Here is a 14,348-nt window from a genome sequence, read left to right as displayed (position 1 = left end):
ACCACCAGTCACATTCAAATTAATTCACATAATGTTAGATTTTTAATTTTCCTACTTTCTCTTGTTGATGTTCTAAATGTGTTTTTTTTATGCTTTATTGCAGAATCCTTATAAAAGCTTCATTCTGAAGTGCCTTGCTAGTTACAAAGTGGAAAAGATGCCATATGCCATTTTGCCCAAAGTGACTCCTAGTGGTGCTAAAAAGGTAAATTTACTCATCCAATCTAATTCATGTTCATCGATAGACATCACATATTTGGTTCATATTAGTTAAATGATCCACTGATCTTCATCTTCTGTCTGTTACCTGTAGATGGTCACTCCTGTGGTCTGGAATAAGCCAGACAGTACGTATGCTGTTCCTCTGTGGATCATCATTCTGGCTATTCTGGCTGGTCTCCTACTGCTTGCACTGCTGATCTACGTCCTCTACAAGGTCAGCGTCTGCCGATTTGATTTCTAGTTGGGCTTGATAATTTAGTTTGACTTGCTAATCGTAAACACATAATTTTCCTTTGTAGACAGACAGGCATGCAACCAATAGTAAAGTAATAAAAAAAAACTTCCAACTAATCATAATGAATATGTACTTTGGTAACACTTTATTTTACATGTACTTACTATTATAATAACAATAAAGTATGCACAATTACATGCAAGTAACCCTAAGCCAAACCCTAATCCTAACCATAACCATATAGTAAGTGCATGTAGTTAATTAACATTACTCAGTACTTAAATGTATAATTACACTGTAACAAGGACACCTTAAAATAAAGAGTAACCTGTACTTTTTTTAATGGGATTAATTTATAATTAGAACTAAACCTTATCCTAGAAGTAGCTTGTTACTAATTGTAAACTAACTCTTATCTATTATTGCCAGGCTAGGCAATTAACCTATTGATCATTAACAAAATCTTAATCTTTTTAAGTATTGTAAACTAATACTTATGCTTCTTAAATGAATGAATCGCAAACAAATTATTATTCTTTGTAGGCCGGCAAGCTACTAACTAATTGTAAACTAAATATTACGCTTCACTTAAATTATGCTTGCATATTATAAGTCATCGTAACCTAAATCTTTTTCTTAGTCAGACCATGTTAACTGAAGGTAAATAAATATTTCATAATGGGACTAAATTATGAACTATTCATAAAGTAAATTCTGTCAGGACCACTATCGTCAAAATGATAGATACTTAGCATAAAGTTTGGTTTGGCGGTATGGTTCTGTTCTGGGCAAAAACCTCCCAGTATTCCTATAGGTAGATGTGATCAGCTGAGAATCAGCTGATGCAAGCTTGACTCACGTGACCTGCCAGAACTAACGCTAACGCTTAATTTGTATCCCTCATTGGTAGGCTAGCTTGATACTTATTGTAAAATAATCCTTATCTATTATTGTCCGAATAGTTATCTTTTGTAGTTGGGTCAGCTTTTAACTAAACTAATTCTTATCCTTTCAAATTCTTAATCTTTTTAGTCTGACAAGTAACTAATTGTAAACTAACTCTTATCCTTTATATTCGGCAAAAACTTGTAATTAATAATAACCTAAATCTTTTTTTTAATCAGACCATCTCGTATCTAATCATAAATACATTGTTACTAATTGTAAACGAATTCTTATCTACTGTAGTCAGACTAGTTATCTTTTTTTTACAGTCAGGCTAGCTTGTAACTTATCGTAAACCAATACTTATCCTTCTTAGAGACTACTTTGTAGCTAATTATAAACTAATTCTTTTGTTGTTGTTGTTGTCTGGTTAATTTACAACTAAGCATAAACAAATTCTTATCAGTTGTAGTTGGACTAGTTTGTAAGTAAATGTGAACAACTTCTTATCCTCCTTTGTTCAGCTAGGTAGTAACTAGTTGTAAATGAGTCCTTTTCTTTACCATAATTTGATCTCCTTCTCTTCTTGATTCCTGTAGCTTGGCTTCTTCAAGAGAACTCCATACGGCACAGCCATGGAAAAAGCCCAGCTCAAACCTCAGGCTGCATCCGAGGCCTAAACTACACAAGAGAGCTTACTTGCTGTTTAAAAAAAGAAAAAAAAAGACAAAGACTAGACTGCAGTAAAGGAATACGGAGGAAAGATCACTGGATCTTCACTGTACTGCACTAGATCATGAGACCCTGAGGACTTAAAGCCAAATGAATGTTGACATTGTTTATTTTATATTATTGTTTTTCCTTGATGTGGGTTTCCATTTTTAACCACCACTTATAGCCTACCACTCACAAACAGATCTTAACCAAAACTCAGGATCACTTGCCTCACCTGGCAACCTGCTAAAGAAGAAAATGAGACAAAATCTTGCTTAAGGCCGACACAATCTGCACTAATATTAAGAGTAACATTTATTATGTTTGAATTTTTAACAATTTCATTTAGTTTTTTGGTCTTAGTCCGCAACTGTTCATGTGTTTCAAATGGTTAAACAGCATCTGCAGTGTAGCATTTTACATTTTTAATGTGTTTTAACACACACACACACGTTTGCACCAAAAAAAACTTCTATGCAGTATTTCACAACCAACCAAAGATATTGATACAGGTTTTGCTCATTAATTATGTTTTGAAAGTGAGAATGAGGTCGTTTGATAACTCACCATGGACCCTCATCTCCAGTTTCCTGCTGTCTTTTTTTCTTATTTTTTTTAATTAATTATTATTATTTTTTTCTATTGGAATGGGTTTTGACTTCAAATCAGCTCAGTCTCCTCTGTATCTTCTGAAGAAAGCAAGCCAGGTTGGTTTCGCTCTCAGGTGATGCCGCGGAAAGGATCGAGTGACTCATTTCCGCGGAAAACATTGTCAGGATCCTTCGCGGAAGGCGACCGTTCTTCCCTACTGAATGTCAGCTGTTTCCGTCCTGTTATCGTAGTAGTAACAAGCGACAACGTTGCCTTAAAAGTCATCTGGGACTCAACTGGATCCGCGCCGAGCCTGTGAAACCTCGCCGATGCCTTGAAGCAGAGCTGTGCTTTGCCGTTACACTAACAGACTCTTGGGCCAAAGAGCGGAAGGGTCGTCCCTCCAAACTTCTGTGGGAGAACGGAGAATCACTGTGGATTTGGAAGGAGATTTGAAAGCAAACCTCTTCCAAGGCAGCAGACCTCATCCAGGGACTGAATGTTGAAAAACACCTGTATACTTTTTGTTTTGTCTTTTTTTGTATGCGTGTCTTTGTGATCATCTGCTTGTGTGCATTTGGATGTGAGTTTTTTATTTTTTTTTTGGTTTTATGGAGTGCTACAGTCAGTGTAGAAATGCCTCCGTCCATCATGGTGCTGAAGTGGCCAAATCAGACAGGAAGTAACTACAATCACCCATCGTGAAACTCCTGTTTCAGCGAGCCACCTAGAAAGGGAAAGCAGCTGGAACTGTGGGATGTGTAGGAAATCTGTATGGAAGTGCAATATTGTTGTATGTTTTTTTTTTTTTCAACTTGTTTTGTCATGTGCATATTAATACTATATTTTAGTGAAGTTCTCAGAAATAAGGAGTATTTGAAGACAACACCCAGTTTGAGGGTTGAAATGAGCCCAGATGATCAGAAATGTGACTCAACTACCAAAAAGGTCCAGATTTTTTAATGATATAAAGTGTGATTGTACCATAAAAGTTTAGTTTTTAATCACCAATAGTCATTTGTCAAATCTAAACATCATGTCATTTAAGACATATTTTGTCTGTGAGGGTTTTACTAACCAAACCGGGTTGTTTGAATTGGTACAAAACCAAATAACTGACACATAGACTCCACTTGAATCCTTAGTAATGTTTTGAATCTCTTTTGTACATTATCAAAAATAATTTATTCCTCCAAAAGTTCGATTTTTGTATTTTAAGAGGGAGGAAACACTGGGTATGTCTTCATTTTTGTTTGTTTTTAAAAACGGCCCCAAATCCCCGTTTGTGTTTTTGTTTTAAGTTGTAAATATGTTTGGTGAGGAGATTATTTTAATTTTCAGCTGATACTGATTTGACATATTTCATCGCCCCATATTGGGGAGAATCAGAGGGATGTTCAAGTAATTTGTATTTACAGTTTGCATTTTAAAATAAATCTTTCAGTTTTTTTTTTTTTTTTTACAACTTCTGGTTGACCTGTTTTCCTTTTTAGATCATTTAGCATGCTTATGAAAAATTATTTCAAGGGGGAAAAAGTGGAATATAAGAGATACTAAGTAGATAAAATAATTTTAAACAAACAAACAAAAAAAGCACCGTTCAATAATTTATTTATATAAAAATAAACACACTTCATTAAGAAAAATGCATAAGTTATATACTTTTATATATAATTTCTACGAAACTGTGCTCTCTTCATAGTACTGGTTTAGCCTAGTTATATACAGCAGCTAGTAATAATCTGTACAATCACTTGTTCTCCAGTGCTTGCTCACAATGAAATTCAAAGGTTAATATTCAAAGCAGGCCACAATACTGTTGAATAAGGAATAAGTGCTGACAGACCGTAGATTTACTGAAAATCACTGCATCTATGTGCATTCATTTTCAATAATTCAATGGTTCAGACTCAGCTGTATGTCTGTATGCAGTCAAAATGTCTATATAATGTTTATTTACGGAGACATCGTTCTAAAGTGACTTCATTACACAACATCATGCTTCTAAACGCAGCCCAAGCCAGCGTTGCTAGTTCAGAAACAACGTGGCGAAGTGATACAGAACTGTAATCAGAATTAACATTGCCATGGTATACATTTTTTATAAATAACAGTTAATGCCAGCAGCACTAAAGTGAAATTCTTTGCTCATGGTGCAGTGTCAGATACGGCACATATTAGTCACAGCAGTCAGATCAGAACACTTCTGATTAGGCATCAAAAGGAAATTGTCACTTGTCAGCGTTTTCCCAGCCAATGCTCGGCTATGCACAGTCCACGCAGCACTGACTGACGACGTTTGTGAGAATTTACACCAATTAACCACACATAGGGTGATCATGGATTCCATCAGTCGCTTTTGTTCTCCAATATGGAGCAGGACGGGCTAAAGAAAGGCAGTTTTGCGGCGTCTCAGCGCTCTATGGCTCTGGATTGCTGAGTTAGTTTCTTCTGATTGTCGATCACTTTGAGGTTCTGGATGTACTGTCTTATGTTGGCTGCATTGCGCAGGGTCAGGGACTGGTCTGAATCTGCGAGATATGAGAGAGAAATCAATGCTGAATTGCAACGACAGACTCATGTTGATTTACTCCACTATGTTTTTGCATTATATTGAGGAAAAAGAAAGAACAACATACATGTTGATAGTCGGATAGCTTGGGCATCCAAGAACATTCTCTCGGTCAAGCCTTTCTGTGGAGATGAAGGCACTGCAAAAGCACAGAAGAGGATAGAATATTGCTGAATTCAATTTGTTCAGACTGAATGAACAACGTGAAAATGAAATTCTACAGTGTTAAACACTATAATCCAAACCACTAGGGGAAGCCATACCGTAAGGTTGACTTCGACACTCTCGAACTGTCTTCACTGTTCTGGCAATCATTCGCTAAAAATAAGGTATAAAGCACATATTGAATATTTTTCTATGGTATAGAGTTTCAATTGAATGCAACATTTAAACTGAAAGCAATACACTCACCATTTTCTCAAAGTTGACCAGTTTATCAGTGTAGTTCTTGTTTCCCTCATGGATAAATGTCATATCTACGCAGGCAAATGATTAAGTTGATTAAACTTATATTCGCTAAATAATCGTGGCATAAATAGTAAATAATGTCCACTGGATCAGTAGTAAACTGTACCTTTAAGCAGTAGAGGCATGAAGGGAATGTATGGAGGGCTGAGTTTGGCTACAGTCAGTCTGTAGGCCCTGTGGTTGCGGGATGGATCCTACAACAAAGAGGTGATTACTTTTCATATAGTACCTAGACATGACAAATCCTTGTAAAGAGTGTGCAAATATTTGATCTTACCATCAGTCTTTCATATGCACAGTAGATCCTCTTGGTTTTGTTTGGAAGTCTCTGTCAAGTCAAGTCAAATTTATTTGTTTACACACTGTTTTGAAGAAACAGTGAAACAGAAAATCATGTTAAATGAAGAGTTAACCCAAAAATTTGTATTAATCTAGACTGGCTTTGAAGTTAAAACACCTTAATGATTGTTTTTGTTTTTTTTCAATCATGCAGCATTTCACAAGACTTTAATTGATGGACTGGAGTTGTGTGGATTATAGTGGTGTTTTTATCAGCTTTTTGGACTCTCATTCTGACGGCACCCATTCACTGCAGAGGATCCATTGGTGAGTCAGTTATATACTTCTAAATTTAACAAATTTCAGTCTGTTCTGATGAAGAAACAAACTAATCTACATTGTGACGGCCTTTGGGTGAGTACATTTAAAGCAAATTTTCATTTTTGGGTTAACTATAATGTTTATAATATCTTCATACCTTATAGTCACATTTAGCGGATTAGAGCTGGCCGATAATATAGTTTACATTTTGCGACGATACAAGCAATCAAGCAGATGAGATTTGTTATATAGTATATGGATAAAGTTGGACATACTTATATATGCAGAGCTGTGCGTTAATAGAGTTATATTTTGCAACAAAGTTAATGTAAGGTAATTTAATGTGTTACAGGTCTTAAAAGAAGTTTATGGTATTTTACACAGAAATAAAACAACAAAAAGCTTATTTAGACTAGACTAATAGTACATAGTTGTTCTTACCTCCCATGTTTTATTGAGCCTCTGTACAGCGCTGTTACTGAGCCCGAACATCACTGCGAAAAACGAGTTCAGGTTCTTCTGCTCTTTAAGACTGAAATAGATCATATCGGATGCCCATGAGCTAGTACTCCATAAAGCAAATAAGTCAAATGTATTCATTTCATTCATTCAATAAACTATTGGTGTTTATATATATATATATATATATATATATATATTACAGATAACAGCAGGCACAGTGGTACATTTTGGCCATTGTGGTACCCTAGACAGTGGTACCCTAGTGGTCATAAATGGACATAAAACATATAAAACATAAAAATTGTTTTTTAAATTCAAACAATGTACATTCAGAATTTTACAATGCGGGTTGGGTCATTTTCGGTGTTAACACAACAAATTATGATTTTTTGATTTTTTGAAAACAGCCACATAATTTATGCTGTTGAAAAAAAAAAGATTTCTGAAGTTGTAAATAAAACTAGATTATTAAAGTATGTTTTACAAGAAAAAAAAATTGTATTTCAAAAGTTTAATTTTAATTCAATATGTTACTTGACATTTCTTTGTAATTGTAAAATTTAAAAATAGATTTCTAAGTGCACATTGTTTCTATGCTAATATTTTTCAGTACATACAAACTTTTTCAGCATATGCTTGTAACATTAATTGGGATAGTTTGTACACATTCTCCTATGTAAGTTTCTACATAGCTGTAAAGCTGCAAAACAGAGTTTGTTTAAGGATTACGTGAATTAGTCTTAGTGGGTCGGGTGGTTACAGTGAGTCATGTTGATGTGAAGGTGAACTTAAACGAAAGTGTGATGTAAAGGAAGACTAGTGTAAAAGCATTAATGATTAAACTACTGACATATGTGGAATATCCTCTACTATAAAGCATGTATGTTGTATCATATGGCCGCCTTGAGTCTTGTGAATTGATATTGTACTCACACAACAGCCATCTTGATGAACTTCTTGAGTAGTATGGCTCTCTTGACCAGGTCCTCACAGAGAAACAGCTCCGTCACCACCCAGTACTGAACCTCGTTGAAGCGACGCACAAACCGCTCGAGGTTAGCCGTCGTGGCTCCAGGGAACTTTTCCCGTCCGAAAACGTAGTAGACCAACTCCACCTGCAGCACAGCAAACTAACTTTAGTTATGTCTACAATGTTTTCAGTAAAAAAAATTCTTAAGCAGCAAATCAGCATATTAGAATGATTTCTGAAGGATCATGTGACTCTGAAAATTCAGCTTTGCCATCATGAGAAGTAATTATATTTGAAATGAGTTATTTGAAATTGTAATAATATTTGACAATATTACGGTCTTACTGTATTTTTATCAAATAAATGCAGTCTTGGTGAGCATAAGATACTTTTAAAAACAATGAAAAATCAAAATTATTCCAAACTTTTGTACAGTAATGAGATCCCATTTTATCCCATTCATAATTTGATTTTTTTTTTAAAGTAATCATTCATAAACACTTTGTATACTATATTAGTATATCTCTTCAAGATTAGAGTTGCTTTTATCTGCTCTGTACAAAGTATTCGATTACTCTGAATGTAGGACAAATAGTCATCGAAAAGACACACTTCCTACTAGCATTCATCTGATATGCACTTATACAGGTATTTGTGAGCCGGCGTCAGATATTTCAAATGTTTGCCCAGCAGGTGTGAGCCAGGCGTGCGATTCAGACAGCTCGGCTGTAAAATATTTCCCTGACATGTTTGATTCTCGAACAGATACGCTGCACACATGACTGATCACATCCTGTGACGTTTGTGTCCCTGAACGTGCGAGACGATTTCTATTTAAATGCCAAGTACACACTGATATTTACAGGATTGATATGCTGTGATGCTGTAATTGGTTGGTTAAGGGAATAGTTCAACCAAAAATTTAAATTTGCTGAAAATGTACTCACCCTCAGGCCATCCAATATGTAAGTGAGTTTGTTTCCTCATCGAAACAGATTTGGAGAAATGTAACATTACATCACTTGCTCACTCATGGATCCTCTGCAGTGAATGGGTGCCGTCAAAATGAGACTCCAAATAGCTGATAAAAACAAACGCAATAATCCTCACCACTCCAGCCCATCAATTAATGTCTTGTGAGGTGAAAAGGTATGTGTTTGTAAGAAACAAATCCATCAAGGTGTTTTAATTTGAAAACATTGTTTCTGGCTAAAAGTCCATAATTGATAATATCAGTTCTTCCAATGAAAATTGTCCTCTCTCATCAAAATTCACCAACATATTTGTTAAGAACTGGTTTTGCTTGTAAATAGTGCTTCAGACCAGGCGACTCTCTCACTGGAGAAAGCAATATAGATAGAGGACTATACTGTTGTATTTTAGCCAGAAGCAAGGGTTTGAAGTTAAAAATGTCTTAATGGATTTATTACAAGCACACATCTTTTCACTTCACAAGATGTTAATTGATGGACTGAAGTAGTGTGGATTATTAATCAGCTGTTTGGCCTCTCATTCTGACGGCACCCATTCGCTGCACAGGATTTTCTTCTACATTCTGGGTGGCCCGAGGGTGAGTACATTTTCATTAAATTTGTATTTTTGTGTGCACGATTGCTTTAACATAACAAATCCTCTCATTTAGTCTTAGTTTTCAGTCATTTTTGTTCAATACTCCTCCTTAACTAGATAGGTGGCATCAAAGATTGTAATGAAACAGTTTCATGTGCCAGTGACCAATCTGTGTGCTGGTTTGGCTGTTACCTCATGCATGGCCATGAAGAGCTCCCAGTCGTAGCTGGTGTGCTGGCTGGCCATGTCCTTGGAGCACATCTGCTCCAGAGTGTCCATGGTGCTCTTCTCTGGCCCCAGCTGCTCTTTCACCGGTGTCTGTCAGGGGCAAAATACACACACCAGAGGAGACTCTTAAATCTGAACCATAATATTTGACCATTCTGTTAATGAACTAACTGCAGAATGTAACCTTTTACATTTGAAACTATATGACTGAAATGTGAAATTTTGTCTCATTCAATAATTACATGATATATTAATCAAATGAAATAAAAATAAATCAATAACTTAAAAAAAATAAATGCATACTTGCTGAGAAAAGCTCATTATTTAAAGTATCCAAAAACATTTTATAACCAATTTTGCAAAGTATTTCAATATGCAGAAAAACAAATACGTCACAGCTGATGTATATATTTACAGCTGACTTGTATGGCTAGAATTTCCACCAGTGTGGATCTTTTACTATGAAACAGCAATAATTCTGTTGGCATCCTCACCAGTTGTTCCACTTGGCTGGCAGAGCAGAGGAAAAGCTTCTCATTCACTCCTAAAGAGGCAGAGACCGCCGTGGTCTCCAACTTGAGCTGGACCCTGTCTGCAAGAAGCCGAAGAAACTTTGATCACATAAAATATCTGATCAGGTAGGACAGAATCTATTATCGAAGCTGTAACTGTTCTGGCACAGTCAGAAGATCTTCAGAGGAAACTCTGAACCCAAATCATCTGAATCTCATAGCTTACCTCCTGAGGAATTCATCTTGACCAGCACATAGTCTCTCTCAGGATCCACTAATGTAGTCAAGATGTCGTTTACTGAAGCATCGACCGACAGCATCACAGTGACAGCCTTATGATCCGGTTTAAAGATCTCATATAAGACTGCAAACGGACAATTGGACTCTTTTAAATGAGCAAATTTAATTAGGTACATTCAATGGTGTCTATTTTGATTCATTTTAGCAATTTCACAGGGATATTATCCTCGTTTCATCTGCCCTTAATTTAATTTCTTTATGACATTGGTTATTATTAAAACTCTCACTGATGTAAAAATACAAACCTTTATCTTGAGCTTTAATCGACCGTAATTTCCCCACCGGCTCTTCGTGAGCAGAAAACCAATCAAACTTTTGGTTCAGCTGAAACAAACAGATGACCATATTGGATATTTTAGAGCTGCAAAAGGCAGTTTTCAACATGTTTAGGCAGACTGGGTGTCTGAAATAAATGGACTGCATCGATGGTCTCAGGTATGATGTTTTTTTGTGTCTGTGAAAAAGTGCAGTTTTTATTCCAAGAATGTGAGGAATCCAAAAAAAAAAAACAAGTATCAGTGAAAGATGGACTATGGCATTTTAAAACCATTTTTAGGATGCCTTCTCTCAGAGAAAGCTGAAAAAGTCCTACCAGTATGTATTGCATTACTGCACTGCACTAGTGTTTCCTACAGAAATCTGTTACTTTTTTTGCAGCAAGGGAGACTATGTATAGTCTTTACTACAGTATATACTGAAAAATATATATATATATATATGAAAACACAGCAACAATAAAGACAAAATCACTTGTATTAAACATAGAAATGAAACTTTTATCGAGTTGCGCTTTTGGATCCGGCATCATAGTGTCAGTCTTCTCGCATCACTCTCGTCACGTGACCCACCCCCCCCTTTTTATTTCTCAGCCCTCCCCACATCCCAAGCCACCCCCGTGTGTAGCTGTGCATATACTGTATGTAATTGTCATTTAGACACCTGTTCTCAAATACACTGCAAACGGTTGGCTGTGACCATAGATAACACTGACCTACTTATAGTGTACATTCCAAATATAGCGTGTATGACTCTGTCGGAACGGGATTTACTTTTGATTTGTTCTCTGAATTTGTCTAAAGACCTCTGGCCTCATAGATGTTGACTTTTCCACCGGCGAGTCTGTTTATCATGCTGTGTCATAAAGTAGGATTTATTGGTTGGTCTCTTATCGCTTTAAGTTTCCCATTAGATTAAGAAAGCAGGGCCTCTTACCTTCGTCAGAGTGTGACATCCATTTTCGGTTCTGTAAGGAGTATAATAGGGATGTAGGATTATGTAAAGAGGTTTGATGACATAGCAGACTCAAGAGAAAAGGTGTGGACTTTATAAAAGCAGGTCAACGAAAAATCATATATGGTATTTATTACTTTATGACTTTAAATCTGATTATATCATCAGTTTGGCTCTGAAAATGCTTCAAAGTGTGAAGTGCCATACTGGCAAAATAACTTCACTTCACTTGACTTTGAAGTACAGCTGAGCCAGATCCATCAGTCACATGGTCACAAATCATAACATAAGAGAGCTGATTTTGGTCATTATGACAAAATATTTTTGTGCAAGTGTTTGTATATGTACAAATGGACATTGGCTAGTGTGTTACTTACATTTTTGTCTTTCTTCTGTCCCTCAGCTGTTCTTTGAGCATGTTGGAAAGTCTCGAGTCAGCCATCACCCCTTCCCTGAATTTCTATCACAAAAATAGTGATATTTGAAATAAACTTACTTTTGCATTGCATTTAAAGACAATGTGAGTGTCAACAGCACTGACAATGCAATTAACTTATATTATTTTGTGACACATTTTTGAGAAAAATACATACAGTATTCAAAGGAAAATAAAGTACAGTATGTTGACAATGTATTCATTGGGATCTGATTGGAATTTATATGTTAGGTTATAATAATATAAAAAATTTTATTTGTATTTTTTATTATTAGCAATTTATTTATACCATTATTTTCCCTGAGAAGATGTATTACATTAGTACATTTTTGGATTAAACATATTAGGTTATGACCATATTGGTTAACATTTATGTATCTATGTATGTATCTATCTATCTATCTATCTATCTATCTATCTATCTATCCATCCATCCATCCATCCATCCATCCATCCCTGGGAAGATGCATAAAATTTTTGGATTAAACATAATAATATTGGTATATTTTTACATTTCCAAAAGTCAATTTTGATTTGATTTTATTCAGTCTTTAAGTATTAAAGTGTGCCATCTTCACCTCTAAAGTACCATGAAAACATTTTAAATTTGAAACGTTTTACTACTGAAGAAGTACTACAGCATTTAACCTATTTTTACCTCCAGGAATTCAGAGGCCACAGGATTGTCCCTCAGTAGCAGACCGTACAGAGCCACCCAGTGAGCCACCAGTTTCACAACCTTCTGCTTGGTGTTGAGAGCATACGCTGCCTTCTCCAGGTCTGTACCTTCTGATGGCTCCGCTTGGTAGGTACAAATGTAGGTTAAGGATACACTTACTTATTGTTTCAGTTAGAACTTCGAGCCCTTTGGCATAAAGACTGGTAACAAAACAAATAAAACACAGAGGAAATATCAATATGAAGCAGAAAATCAGTAGTTCCTGTAGAGACAGGATATTGATGCTGGAGGGCTGCACAGAGCTGGCTGTAGGGCATGAAGACTGGATGTGTTAAGAGGAAGTCAGTCACACTGGGATCTGCAGATGTACAAAACAGACTCATAAACTTCATTAACAAGGACTTGTTTTCTTTACTGAGCTGTGTGGAGAATCCCAGAACATCTGAATCATCTGACTGCTGGTTTTAAACACCAAATGAGCAGGAATGTTTTGGTCTCTCCCTCAGTTCGTTCTTCTGCAGTGGTACTGTAAGTAACTGATCGGTTTTCAACAAACAAATTCTAGATTCCTAAAGTTTTTGTATTTAAGTAAAATGTTACACAAGATCAGCCTTACCTATAAAATCAGTGCCATTGGTTTCCAGTTTAATCGTCTCCAGCATGTGTTCTAGGATCTTCTCTGGCGTTCCTGACATTACTGTGTACCTGAGAGGTGAATAATTCATATCGAGTGTCCTCCATTTCCATCATTCATAATTGGTTCAATGCACTTAAAATCAAATAACAGTGATCACTAATGACTGAGCTTGCATTTCATTGTACATTAACACTTTTGTAGGTAAAGTACCCAGGATGAATCACCTTTCACTGCATACATTGAACGGCTTTACCTATTCTGGATATGTATTATTCAGGGCTCGTTTCACTTGGTGATTTTATATAAATGGTTTATGAAGATTTGAATTGGCTGATTTAATTTACTCACATGCGTGGTAAAATGGGCTTAACACTGAGGAGATATTCTCATAAATTAAGTAAACACAATTCATTTTAAGGCGTCTAAAATATCAACATAATCAAAACTTTTCTAAAAACCTGTTATACACAATCTACTACATCTAAATATCTTACAAAGACATATTATTAGAAGATATAGACAGCAGATATTTAAATGCATTTTATGTAATTAGTCTGCTTTACTTTTCAATCTCATTGATTTATATTACAACTAGTCAGAATTTAATCTTTTTAGCTACATAAATATCAGCAACTGCACCAAATACATTTGTGCTCAGTTTGGGCCTCTGAATAAATTTGAGATCATGCTATATGAGCCATAAAAATCATATGTATTAAATTAAATATAATACTCAAACAATTTTGTAAATCTTCTTATGTATTCAATATTTTGTCTATAAACTCTTCTATTTTTTTTAATATTTTTTGTAGCTATTTTATATGTCAGGCTTTACAGGGTTAAGTCATCAGCATGAGCTGAAATCTATAATTGTTCAATGATTTTTGATGTTAGAATTTTCTCTGTCTTGGACTAAAACATTGACATGTAGTCTTATGCCCTTTACAGTAAGGGTTAAATGTGAAGTATATATATATATACAGTATATATATATATATATATATATATATATATGATGCTAAATTACTTTTTTACATT

The 14,348-nt window shown here is 35.4% G+C and overlaps 2 protein-coding genes across 4 annotated transcripts in view; one reads left to right on the top strand and one right to left on the bottom strand.

Moving 5' to 3' along the window:
* Positions 1-2,041, top strand: part of LOC107671874 (integrin alpha-5-like) — a 50,213-nt gene extending 48,172 nt beyond the window's left edge. Inside the window, exons 28-30 of the mRNA XM_016464874.1 lie at positions 104-205; positions 314-436; positions 1,942-2,041. Coding sequence (XP_016320360.1) covers positions 104-205; positions 314-436; positions 1,942-2,022 — 306 coding nt within the window. The 3' untranslated portion in view covers positions 2,023-2,041. The remainder of the gene's footprint in view (positions 1-103; positions 206-313; positions 437-1,941) is intronic.
* Positions 2,042-4,247: 2,206 nt separating this feature from the next.
* LOC107671875 (rap guanine nucleotide exchange factor 3-like) overlaps positions 4,248-14,348 on the bottom strand; it is a 57,400-nt gene continuing 47,299 nt past the window's right edge. For all 3 annotated transcript variants that reach the window (XM_016464877.1, XM_016464875.1, XM_016464876.1), the window contains 17 exons: positions 13,290-13,378; positions 12,953-13,031; positions 12,653-12,803; positions 11,936-12,018; positions 11,541-11,571; positions 10,574-10,652; positions 10,255-10,392; positions 10,011-10,108; positions 9,481-9,606; positions 7,683-7,864; positions 6,729-6,819; positions 5,965-6,015; positions 5,794-5,881; positions 5,631-5,695; positions 5,483-5,537; positions 5,287-5,358; positions 4,248-5,178 (listed from right to left, as the gene is read on the bottom strand). In XM_016464877.1, coding sequence (XP_016320363.1) covers positions 5,060-5,178; positions 5,287-5,358; positions 5,483-5,537; positions 5,631-5,695; positions 5,794-5,881; positions 5,965-6,015; positions 6,729-6,819; positions 7,683-7,864; positions 9,481-9,606; positions 10,011-10,108; positions 10,255-10,392; positions 10,574-10,652; positions 11,541-11,571; positions 11,936-12,018; positions 12,653-12,803; positions 12,953-13,031; positions 13,290-13,378 — 1,597 coding nt within the window. In that variant the 3' untranslated portion in view covers positions 4,248-5,059. The remainder of the gene's footprint in view (positions 5,179-5,286; positions 5,359-5,482; positions 5,538-5,630; positions 5,696-5,793; positions 5,882-5,964; positions 6,016-6,728; positions 6,820-7,682; positions 7,865-9,480; positions 9,607-10,010; positions 10,109-10,254; positions 10,393-10,573; positions 10,653-11,540; positions 11,572-11,935; positions 12,019-12,652; positions 12,804-12,952; positions 13,032-13,289; positions 13,379-14,348) is intronic.

This window comes from Sinocyclocheilus anshuiensis, unplaced genomic scaffold (genome assembly GCF_001515605.1).
Source record: "Sinocyclocheilus anshuiensis isolate Anshui unplaced genomic scaffold, SAMN03320099.WGS_v1.1 scaffold1089, whole genome shotgun sequence".
In the NCBI taxonomy this organism is placed as follows: domain Eukaryota; kingdom Metazoa; phylum Chordata; class Actinopteri; order Cypriniformes; family Cyprinidae; genus Sinocyclocheilus; species Sinocyclocheilus anshuiensis.
The sequence above is the reverse complement of the archived record's forward strand: the minus strand, read 5'-3'. Positions and strand labels throughout refer to the sequence as shown.